Genomic DNA, 12,572 nt, shown 5'->3' on the forward strand with positions numbered 1-12,572 from the left:
CAGCACTTCCACACCAGGAGAAGTTTAATAACCACATGTACAGCAGGAGGGGCCGCCTAGAAGGAGACCTTCCAACAAAGACACGCCAGGGAGAAGGTCCTCACAGACACGGAAAGAGAAACGGAGCTGACTAGAATGTATGCATGAGGAGACACACAGAATCCCAAGCCTGACGTGCTAAGGGTTAAGAAGGGAGGCTGTGTGTGCACATACACATCTTTTTTTGGGGGGTAGGGGTGGGGTGTTGATACACAATTTTTTGTTTTGTTCTGTGTGTCCTGGAACTCTCTTTGTTGGTCCCCAACTCAGCGATCCGCCTGCCTCTGCCTCCCCAGTGCTGGGATTAAAGGCGCATGCCACCACGCCCGGCTCATACACACCTTTTTATAGACTTTGTGATGTTTTAACCGCGGGGATAAATGGAGTCACACATAAACAAAGTCGTAAACAGAAAGACAGAAAGCAAATGTGTGAGTGTACGGCTTTGCAGAAACAAAGGCGTCTACTTCCACCTGCAACAGAGAACAGATGCATCGCATTTATAAGCGCTCACCTGTCCAGCTTTTCCTCTGCGTGAATCTTCAGGGCCTGGTACCGCTGTTCTTCTTGCTTAACTCTGGCCAAGTAATCCTGAGCACACTTCTTCAAGGCGTCTTCATTCTAGTCCAAGGGGAAAATTCAAAACAAGAGTGTATGTCTTTCTGTTTCTCCTCCCCCACAATGTATCACAAGGTTGTTGGTTGGTCTTGGTTTTGGTTTTTTCTGTTTTCTTCTTTTTTTTTTTTTTTTCCCCAAGGAAAGCCTGCTTATTGGGATGCCCTTTTTTGTTTTGTTTTGTTTTTGGAGACAGGGTTTCTCAGTGTAGCCTTGGCGGTCCTGGACTCACTTTGCAGACCAGGCTGGCCTCGAACTCAGTGATCCACCTGCCTCTGCTTCCCAGAGTGCTGGGATTAAAGGCGAGTGCCACCACACTCGGCTAACTGGGATGCATTTAATTCATAGTTCATGGCAATTTTTTGTTTTGTTTTTGTTTTTGTTTTTCGAGACAGGGTCTCTCTGTGTAGCCTTGGCTGTCCTGGACTCGCTTAGCCTTTCGTGTACACGGCCCTGTGTCAGACCTACCAGGACTGGAATTCAGCAATACTTCTGAATGATGGTGCACAACTGAACGACCCCACTTCATTTCTTCTGTAGTGCACGACTTAGGCTTTTTTTCAGTGAACTAAGGACTCTTCAGCTTTTACTAATACCAAAAAGGAACAAGCCCAATGGCACTTGGTCCCACAGAAAAGGCCACCTGCCATTCTGACGTACGGCAAGGAACCATACCACCACCCAGAGACAAGGCCAGGATGGACACACTACCTTTTTGAATCCTTCTAGCACGCCTTTTAGGTTTTCGTATCTTCTAAAGAGATCAGAAAGAGACCTTTCCACAGAGTTGAGGTCGGCCAGCGCCTGCTCCTTCTCCATAGTCAGCTGCTGGAAACTCTTCTGTGACGTCATGCTTGTCCTCTGCTCATCTTCTGGCGTCAAGTCAAAGGGAACGATGTTAACACCAACTCGGGTGAGCCAAACAGCGTTCTTGGAAAGGGGGGCATGGCCGATGGGCCCCCACTCTCAAGAACTCATATTCTAGTAGGAGGATACACACAGTGACAAGCGATGGGGAAGCAAGCAGGGTGGGAGAGGTGGAGACACAGCTGGTGTTCACAGGCAGAGTGCTGTAGGCATAGTGTTACTGCGCACTGTGTAAAGATGACACGCTCCTTTCTGTGTCCCCCTCCCCGCATACCTGACTGCAATCCTTGTTCTGAGAATCTCCTGTCTAAACTTTGCTCCCCAATTATTCCCTGATATGTCTATAAAGAGGCTTGATAATGACTGAGCAGGGAAGAGAATAGGGTTGGACTTCCTGCCAGCAGTAGGGGAGGGGAATGGGAGGGATGTGGGGTTGAGGGAGGTGGAGGGGGGGGGGGATTCAGCCACAGGAGGGGTCCAGAAGAGATCAGCTGGAGCAGAGAAAGCCATACCAGCAAGTAGCTCCAGGATTTACAATGGGAGGAAACAAGATTAGCTTCGAGGGTTAAAAATAGATTAGTGCTGCTCAGTTCTTGTGCTGTAAAGCTTATTAAATAAATATAATAGTCCAGTCTCAATTACTTGTGTGCTAGCTGGGTTAAGAGAGGAACTACAACACATTTTTAAAACAACCACTAACAGAGAGAGTGGCTTCTCGGGAGGAGAGCCTGGAACCGATAGCCAGGGCCAAGGCTAGGCTGGGAAGGCAGCTGGTGCTGTGGATAGCGGGGAAATAAATCTTCTTTGTACCCAAACGCTACAAGGTTAGAGAAGAGTCATGAAAGAGTCTGGCAACTAAACAAGGCGTTAAAGTCAATACAGACAATCCGGTCACTGTTACCTAGGTGTACTGGGTCTGGTGGAGGGACATAAGAACTTACAATCATGGCAGTCGAAGGACTCACTAAGTGCTAGCTAGTACTTGGGATATGGAGCTAAGAACACTGAATTCAGAGCCAGCCTGGGCTACACAGAGTTCAAGGCTATCCTCCAGTGCGTCATCGATGGGTGTTAGCTTGCCTTCGTTCATTCCTGCTTGGCCACACCGTCCCACCATCACCGTGCTCTGTGTAAGCACATGCGGCCTAGTGACTACACACTGAACTCCCTGAGTCAGAATGAGTCCTCTCTCTTTTGTTTAGCATTGTATTTGGGTCAATGGTAAGAAACCTAACGCAGGAAACAAGTCACAAGGACAGAATCCCTTTGAGAAGAGACCCCAGCTGAGAGAATACTGTGTTAAATGAAACGAGCCAGATACAGTAAGACAAATACACAATCCAGATATAGTAAGACAAATACACAATGTTCTTTACCATATGTGGAAGCTAAGTGAGCTGACTCAAAACAAGCACCAGAAATTTGATCGTTTCCAAACAAACGACAGATGTGTTGTTGTTTTTTTTTTTAAAGATAGGTTTCTCTCTGTAGCCCCGGCTGGCCAGGAACTTCCTGCTAGCCTTGAACTCACAGAGATCTGCCTGCTCTGCCTCCTGAGTGTGTGTGTGTGTGTGTGTGTTGGGGGGGCGGTTGCTATGCATTTGCCTCCAAGTGTTTAAGGAAATGAGAATGCTAGCTTTAATAGCATAATCACTAGCTACTGTACACGTGTTCAAATCACCACACCACAATCTTACAATTATGGCACATCACTTGTAAAAAGCTTGAGAGGGTCTGGAGAGATGCCTGAGCAGCTCAGAGCACGCACTACTTCTGTGGAACAGCCAGGCTCAGATCCTAGGCAGCTCACAACCACCTCAGCTGACGGGCTGATGTCCTCTCGTGGTTCATAAAAACTCACACAGACACATAAATTAAAAATAAATCAATATATCTTTAAAAATAAATCAGGAAAATTAAGACTCCAGGAAGCTAGCTATCTCCTTCAGGAACGATGTGATAAAGTGGGAAGGCACCAAGAGGGATGGGCCCGTCCAGATACAGCATCTGCCAGAGCCTTGGCTTTGGGCTCCACAGATTCCAAAACTGTAAGAAACCAGTGCCTGTTGTTATGGCAACCTGAGCAGACTCTGACAGGTTGTATGGCCCATGCTCAACAAACAAACAAAAAAACAAACAACCCTTTCTCTTACCAATCATTTGGGCAATGGTCTTCTCATATTCAGCCACAATTTTCCTGAACAAGAAAATGAAGTAATTATAATTTATTATAGTTATTATAATAAAACTTGGTTTTTAAAAAAATGGAAATCAGAGAAGTGCTGTCTGAAGTTCATTAAAATATAAAACACATATATAAACTACCGCCTTCACTCTGCCTCTCTTCTTTGCTTTTTCTTCTCTGCGTAGCCTTGGCTGTCTTGGACTTGCTTGGTAGACCAGGCTGGCCTCGAACTCACAGTATTTCACCTTCCTCTGCCTCCCTGAGTGCTGGGATTAAAGGCATGTGCCACCATATCTGGCTACTTTCTTTTATATGCACAAAGTTTACTAAATTCTGGAAGATTAAATGTTCTTAGCACAAGATAAAAAGGAAGAAAAGAAAGCTGGACGTGGAAGCTCTTGCCTTTAATCCTAACACTCAGGAGGCCGAGGCAGGTGGTTCACTGTCTGGTCTACAAAGCGAGTCCAGGACAGCCAAAACTACACAGAGAGACCTTCTGAAAAAACCAAAAAAAAAAAAAAAAAAAAAAAAAGAAAGAAAAAGAAAAAGAAAAAGAAAAAAGATGAGAAAGAACTACGTCTTTGGTGCTAGAAATAGAGCTGTCTTGTAGTCTCTCTCAAGCTAAGTGGCCTTTTAGTCTTTCACTTTTTTCTATGCACCATTTAAGACAATCTTTTCAAATTCTTCCGGGCTCCCCTGTGAGATCCACTCCCACTTCAGCCTTTACCGGCCCCACCTACCTTTCTAAGTGCTATTTCCCCCTCTGGTTCAGTTACAAGTTTTAGTTCGTATACTTCCCCCCAAAAAATTCCACTTATTGAGAGATTTTAAAGATGGCGCCCTTGAGTTGGCCTTGCACTCAGTGAAGTGTTGTCATTCTGACCCTCGCCGCCCCCCCTCCCCAGGTGCTGGGCGATCTTCCCGAAGCCCTCCCTCACTAGTGTGTCCACCAAGCTGGACTCTGAGCCCAGGTTCCTTATGGTGGCTACCGCAAGCTCACTAAAGGTAGGGCTGTCCTACGCCCAGCCCTGGGCCTCCAACCAGGAAGTCCTCCAAAACCACGTAACGGGAATCTACAAATTACAGTGGTCATGTTTAATATATCCCTTCAGCACTCCAGCACTCCCTGGGGAGGCTCACACTTTCTCCTCTTTCTTGAGCTGTTCTTTAGTAAGGTAATGACTCATACATTTCTAGACTGGACAGGAAGAAGAAAAAAGATGGCCTTTAAAAAAAAAAATCTCTGAGCCAAAGGTGTAGTCTTGACTGGTCTCAAACTTGCTTTGCAGCCCAGGCTGGCCTCAAACTCTGGACAACCCTCTTGCTTCCAGAGTGCAGGGATACAGGATGGAGTCTCCTCCATCATCGTCACCATGGCTAAAAGATTTTGATTGAAAGCCCATTAATTTTGCTTCCACTAATTTCAATACCTACATCATAGAATGTTTTAGTATGTTTTTAGTACTCTTTATTCCAAATGGATATTTTTAAATAGACTTCGGTTATTCTTTCTGTGTTACAGCCCTGGCTGTCGTGGAACTCACTTTGTAGCCCAACCTGGCCTCAAACTCAAAGATCCGCCTGCCTCTCATGTGCCGGGATTAATGACGTGCACCGCCATGCCCAGCTTTATTATTCTTTTTAAAAGGCAATTGATTATATACCTTTTTATGAGTCCTATGGATTCTGATGTTTTAAATAACCCCCCCCAAAAAAAAACCTATGGTGTTTGAATAAATAACTAGTCAAAACTAACTCTGACTTTTTTTTTTGGGAGACAGAGTCTTTCTGTGTAGCCCTGGCTAGCCTAAAACTTGATATGTAGACCAGGCTGTCCTCAAACTCAGAGATCACCTGCCCCTGTCTCCGTCTCTAGACTGCTAGAGTTAAATGCGTGCACCCCCATGCCCAAACCGCACTGACATTTTTTTCTTTTCTTTTCCTTTTTTGGTTTTTTGAGACAGGGTTTCTCTGTATAGCTCTGGCTGCCCTGGACTTGCTTTGTAGAGCAGGCTGGCCTCGAACTCATAGAGAGCGGCCTGCCTCTGACTCCCAAGTGCTGGGATTAAAGGTGTATGTCACCACCACCTGGCTTGCACTGACACTTTTAGTCTCAAAGTACGGTGCAGAGAGCAAAGCCCTCACATCGTCAGCCACTGGTTTTTGTGACAAGAAAGCACTGCTGCTTTAAACCAGATGTACAAAGGCACCTGAACGCCCCGCCCCAGCACCGCCCTTACCTCATCTCCAAGACTTCTTCTCGGGTCTCTTCGTATTTTTTCTTCCATTCATTGGCTTCAATCTCCTTAGTGATTATCTAGATAATAATAAAGCTCTGTTTTACCTCATCAATCTATTGGAAACTGAAAAGTAACACATGACCAAGTTTGATACAGAAATTCAATTAACATTAGGAACACAGTGCATCTCCGTGTTTGTATATGATGTTCATAGACATCCTACTCAAGTGCTAGGATTACAGCCATGTGCCGCACATTCCTTTTCTGTAGTGATTTCTCTGAGTCAGAATAAAGGGGCTCAGGGTGCACCCCACTGTGTGATCCCTCAGTACAGGAACATCCCGCTACCCTGATCAGAAGCTGATTTCAAAGGTGAGATGCTCTCAACAACTGCAGTGGGGGATTCTCCACTCCACGTCTCAATTCTGTCTGCCCCGCACAGGGTTCGAGCGGCACCCGCGGGACCCTCCTGTCACTAGACCGTGGGGCTGGTCCCCCTTCTCCCCTCGTCACGATACCCCAGGGCCTCCCTTCTTCCTTACCTGCACAGCTTGTACTTTTGTGCTTACATGGGGAGATGGCGATTGCTCAGAGGTTAAGAGCGCTCACTGCTCTTGCAGAGGACCTGAGTTCAGTTCCCAGCACCCACACAGCAGCTTACAACTGCCTTAACTCCAGCTTCGGGGATCAGAAGTTCCCCTCAGAGTTCTATGGGTACTAGACATACGCATAAAATAAAGATAAATAAGAAAGAAAGAACGAACAGCCCTGGAGCTCCCTGGGTGCTTCAGTTGGCTAGATACAGCTCTCCTCTGATCTGTTACGTTGTCCCCTCAATCTGAGCTCTTGGGAGAAAGACAACGCCATTCTCACTGACAAGACTCTGAGTCTCCTAAACACGGCTCTCAGGTGCTGACCACTGGACTAACTGGCATCCCCAATTAGCAGTGCAGCATTGTTTCATAAAGCCTTGGGAACCCTGTAACTGAAATGCTTCTCGAGTTATACTGTGCTGCAAAAGGAAAGTTATTTATTAAAAAGCATGGGATCTTAAACATAAAAACTAAATGCAAAAAGACAGCACAGAGTGACAGAAGAGGAAGGCGGCCAACCAGTGATGGGCCATTCGTGTTTTCGAGTTGTAGCGATAGTCTGTTTGGCACAGGCGCTCTTCAGGACCACAATACAGAAAGTGGGGAGCCAAAACTCCTTGGCATGGGCACACATGGTAAAGCGGAGGGTAGAAGTAAACAAATCTTACAAATACCACAGTGCATGGCTTTGCTGAACACCAACACCAGTGCCCAAGTCTGCGGGCAGCCACAGAGGAAAGGAGGCAAGGTGAGGCGAGGCGAGGCGAGTCAACAGGGATAGGACCTTCTGCAGACAGAAAAGGCCCACTTTTACCTCTTCTCTGATCAACGTGAGCACGGCCGTCTTGTCTGCTTCACTGAGGCAGATTCCATCCAGGGGGCTCTCACCCCCACAGGCCACGGACACGGGGGCCTTTTCTGAAGAGGATTCCAGCAGACCCTGTGGGACAGGGGTTTCATTTAACATGGCCCATGTCCCGCTACTTGACCCCAAATATCCGGCAACAACTTCCTCGGCACAAAACAGATCAAGACCTTTAAAAACGTGCTTGCAGAAGCAACAGGAGAAGGGTAGCCTTAAATAAGCCATCTAGTTACGGTACATACTAAAGAAGAGGGTTCTAATCACTAACTGGGTGAGCTTATGTTGTAGGAACGGATGCCCTGGGAAAGCTTCCTTCTTACGAAAATAAAGAGCATAATTGTCAAGTGGTCAGTTACCAGAGAATCCCAGGCATAAAAGAAACATGCTTCAGGGCTGGAGAGATGGCTCAGCGGTTAAGAGCACTGACTGCTCTTCCAGAGGACCTGGGTTCAATTCCCAGCTCCCGCAAGGCAGCTCACAACTGCCTATAACTCCAAGATCTGACACCCTCACACAGGCATACATGCAGACAAAACACCAATACACATAAAATAAAAATAAGTTATAAAAAAAGAAAGAACGCCTCAATGCCTCATTTTTCTGGTATTTTCTAGAGATGTGTCCCATGCAAATAGTTTTTCAAGAACAGTGATAACCCTTCTGTTCACATACTGGCGCCTTGTATGTACCTGTTTAACCATTTTGGCAACAATTCTATTATGTATTACCAGCTTACATGCCTCAGTAGTCAGACACCGCAAATCTGTCTGATCTTTGACCTTCCCTCTCTGGCTCCGAGACTCAGATCTGCGCCTGCTCCACCATCACAGACTCTGGAGCTCTAAGCCCTATATAAGCCCTTTCTTCAAGTTGCCTTGTCTTATCTCAGCAATAGAAATGTAACTGTGACACTTGCTATGTCATCTAGGATGGTCTTGAACTTGGAGCCATCCTTACTCCGTCCTCAGCCTCCCAAGCACCAGATTATAAGGTGTAAACTATTGCCCGGCGCAGTGGCACACGCCTATAATCCCAGCACTCAGGAGCCAGAGGCAGGCAGATCGATGTGAGTTCGAGGCCAGCCTGGTCTACAAAGTAAGTCCAGGACAGACAGGGCTACACAGAGAAACCCTATCTCGAGAAAACAAACAAACAAGGTGTGAACTACTATTCCGGCTTTGATTGTAATAGCACAGTTAACTCAACATACCCAAAATGCTATCTTATTAGGGGGTCAGTCGGTATAAGAAGTTGCCAAGACATTTACTAAATAGTCCCTTTTTGTGTACCAAGTCTTCAGAGGCTGGCTGCACTTCACATTATACAAGGCATGTCACTTCAGACTAACAGTTCAACGTGTCAAATAGTCACATGGGGTTGGAAAGAACACTAGGTATAAATGGTAAGTTCTGTGGATGAAGAAACTGTATACGTTCTGTATGTGTGTGTGAGTGTGGGCATGTGTACCACACATGCACACAGAGGTCAGAGGACAACCCTGGCGTGTCTACTCTTCCCTTCACCCCTACGTGCTGCGATGGTGGTCAGGCTTGGGCAGCAAGCGCTCTTACCTGCTGAGCCACCTAGGCAGCCATACATAAGACTAACTATATTTTATTTATCAAATCAGCATGAGCTCCCACACAAAGGCGGAAAGAAACCTAAGCCGCCCCCACCCTCCAGGTCTGGGGACTTACATGCACAGCCAACTCCTCTTTCTCCGTTTTCTGGCATGTTTCCTTCTCGATGCCTAAAACACAGAGAGTCATTTTTATACTTACCCCAAGGAGTGGGTCCCTTTGTTCCTGGCGAGGGCTAGGCAACCCCAGCACAGGCCCAGAATAACTGCACACAAAGCTTCAAGACATCTATCTGGGAGGTTGTGCTGGCTAGCATCCTTTTTCTTGAACCCTGGTGTTGAAAGTGTTGGCTGGTGCAGAAAGGGTGGCAAGTCTGCCCCCTTGTGTCCACTGGAAGTTTAGCATGTGAACTGTACTGAGCCTAGCTGATTGCAGAAAGAGGAAACTACCCGTAACCCTGAAGCCCTCCAACCAAATCTGAGAACATTTACATTCTGGCTTAGAAGGACTCCTCCCCGCCATAGCTAATGTAGCAGATAAAATTCAAAAGCCTTAAATTCAAACCTGAAAAACAAGTTTGTTGTGGTCTTCATACCCTTCTGTTTCCTTGTTATCAGGCCTACTCTAGTATCAGGCCAGGGGAGAGGGGATGTGAGACGTGGAGGACTACACTGCACCATTTAAACACTATTCAGTCAATACTTAAAACACTAGTGTGAGTGTCCCAACGGTTCATTTAAATCTGTTCTACGTTTAAAGCACAACCTACTGTGAGCCCTTCCTCTCTGCAAGCTGAACGTCTCAGGCATCAGACGTAGCATAGACATTAACACAAATGGAAACTGAAATGGGGGATCAGGGAAGGGATCAAGCGGTAACTTGCTCAGAGTTCTGACCATCCGCCTGCTTCCTGGGCTCGTGGCAGGTCACGACTTTTTAAAATTTCTCTCTATATAAAGTTTCACAGAGTATGGCCAGGTGTGGTGGCGCACACCTTTAATCCCAGCACTTGGGAGGCAGAGGCAGGCGGATCGCTGTGAGTTCGAGGCCAGCCTGGTCTACAAAGTGAGCCTAGGACAGGCAAGGCTACACAGAGAAACCCTGTCTTGAAAAACCAAAAAGTTTCGCAGATTAAACTGTTATTAACAATGATTCAAATCTTTACTAGTGTTTTTTTGCCTAGACCACAATTCTAAACTTTCAGTGAACAAAGCTTAAGAGCACATGGGTGACATGGGACATTAAGAAGGATCTTTTTTCAGAGCGATGTAACAATCCTACAGTAAGTGTTAGCACACCTGCTCCTAGGTTGTTCAGCACCTGCTGCCGCCAGATGTGCGCCCTTCAGTTGCATCACAAATATAAAGCAAATATAAAGGACCAACCCACCTTATATCCCTCCCTCTCTCTGTCCATCCCTTACCCTCCCCCCCCCCACCATGTCATCTGTCTCTCTTTCTCCTGGGGTGTCCCTCCCGCCGTTTCTTTCCCTTCCCACGCCTCTCCATATCAGATCTGTTGCGTTTCTCTACTTAACTTTAATGATAAGAGCAAGAGCGCTGGACCAGGTTAGCCTCAGTTCTTGACTAGGGTGTTAAGGGATTCATAGGTACTGGTCAGTCTCCATCTACCTCAGCAGCCAAAGACAGGAGCTAGTATGAGGGTGTGGGCTCCTACTGTGACAGACCCGACCATGTAGGTGTGGTTTGGAGGAATGTGGAAGGCTCTGGAACTTTTGGACTTGGAAAGTGGCTGAACACTGTAACAGGGGCTGAACAGGCCATTCTGGTAGGAGCTTGGAAAACAATAGTGCTGGGAGTGATGTGGACTACGGAGACCTAGCTTGAGAGCTTTCAGAGGGGACACTGTCAGCAGCTGGCCTACAGACCATTCTTGTGGTAGACAGTTAGGCAAAGGACATGCCTGGCTTTGCGCTTGTTGTGAAAATCTGCCTGAGGCGAAACTGAAATATTGGGGGCTAGTTTCACTGGCAGAGATTTCAGGCCAGTCTAATATTGATTGTGCTGTATGGTTATTAGCGATCCCTCCGCTGATCGATGATAAAAAGAGAAAGTAAGGCAAACTATTTAACATTATAGTTAGGGGAGAAAAATAACACCAGTTAATTTAATGCTGGAGCCATGGCTTGTGCTAAAAGTAAAAATGGAATAGAGCCCCTTTTACAGCATGCCTCCATTTCCTAGTGAGACCCTAGCTAGCTTAATCCTGGAACTTGTGAAAAGAAAAAACCTGAGGTGTTATCTGTCCCTGGAAGGCATCAATAAATCAAAGCTTATACTGATGCAGTTCAAGGAGGGGGCCCGTGTCATTCCAAGGCCAGCAGCACAATTAGGCAGCAACAGCCACGTGGTTTTGGCTTTAGAGTTATGAAGGGCGCGAGAGTAAAGAAAGGGGTGTGGAATCTTCCTCTGAGGTTAAGGAAAGCCTCTGAGGGCAGCTGTGCGGCCCTGAGCGGCCACTGCGTGAAGCTGGGAAAGTAAGGCCTGGACTATGTTCAAGACCTCAAGATGCTGAAGATGCCTGAGGCATGGGACATCTGCTAAGGAGAGCTGCAGATGGGGAGTGGAGCCACCCAGGAGAAGGGAAGAGGCGTCAAAGCCCTAGGGCACCACACACAGAGCTGCAGGACCAGAGTGTGCCATTTCCTCATTGAGTCCCTCCCTGCCTCTCTTCTGGAATGGTACTGTATATTCTGTGCACTGGGTGTTGGAAGTATGTAACTTGCATTTTGATTTTACAAGAGTTACGATTAAGAGATTCCCTGGAGTCTCAGAAGAGACTTTGGACTTTTAAGGAGTCTTGAGACTGAATGACCATGGGGACTTTTGAAGTTGAACTGAATGTATTTTTGCATCATGATATGGCCACAAGCCTATGGCGCCCAGGGAGTGAGAGGCCAGTAAGAATGGCTCCACAGGCTCAAATATTTAAACACTTGGTTCCCAGTTGATGGTGCTGTTTGTTTGGGAAGGGCTAGGAGGGGTGGCCTTGTTGGAGGAGGCGTCTAGGTGGATTCCCAGCTTCACCGAGGTTTCAAAGCCCAGCCTTTCCCAGCCGGTGCCCTCTCTTCCTGCCTTGTGGTGCTTGTCCCAGAATATAAACCCTCAGCAATTTTCCAGCGCCAAGCCTGCCTTCTCGCTGCCATGCTCCCCACCATGATGGTCCTGGACTCTAACCCTAGAACCCCGAGCCCCCAAATTAAATGCTTGCTTTTTTAAGTTGTCTTGGTTGTGGTGTTTTGTCATGGCAAAGGAAAAGGAGTTAAGACCCTAGGCATGGTGGCATGCGCCTGGAATCCCAGCACGGGGGAAGTAGAGGCTGGAGGGTTACGACACATTTGAGGCCAGCTAGGGCTGTAGAGCTGTCTCAAACAACATCAAAAGTAATAAATCAGGAACAAAACAAAAAACAAAACAAAACAAAAAAATCAAGACCAAACCCTATACTTTCCTGTTTACTGGCCTTCACTTTAGAGTTCTTAAACTTTGTAACACTTATTTTTATATTGGCATGATTACATACATCTACAAACATCTACAAAAGAATTGGAGATAGAGCTTGGTGACA

The 12,572-nt window shown here is 46.6% G+C and overlaps 1 protein-coding gene across 8 annotated transcripts in view; it reads right to left on the reverse strand.

The window, feature by feature from the left end:
- The window catches only part of TACC1 (transforming acidic coiled-coil containing protein 1), an 86,844-nt gene that overhangs the window by 10,189 nt on the left and 64,083 nt on the right, over positions 1–12,572 (reverse strand). For all 8 annotated transcript variants that reach the window (XM_084760297.1, XM_084760293.1, XM_084760296.1 and 5 more), the window contains 6 exons: positions 9,102–9,154; positions 7,354–7,479; positions 5,947–6,023; positions 3,675–3,718; positions 1,366–1,526; positions 554–660 (listed from right to left, as the gene is read on the reverse strand). In XM_084760297.1, the coding sequence (XP_084616423.1) occupies positions 554–660; positions 1,366–1,526; positions 3,675–3,718; positions 5,947–6,023; positions 7,354–7,479; positions 9,102–9,154 (568 nt within the window). The remainder of the gene's footprint in view (positions 1–553; positions 661–1,365; positions 1,527–3,674; positions 3,719–5,946; positions 6,024–7,353; positions 7,480–9,101; positions 9,155–12,572) is intronic.

The sequence above is a fragment of the Acomys minous genome (assembly GCF_964271855.1).
Source record: "Acomys minous genome assembly, chromosome: 15".
Classification (NCBI taxonomy): domain Eukaryota; kingdom Metazoa; phylum Chordata; class Mammalia; order Rodentia; family Muridae; genus Acomys; species Acomys minous.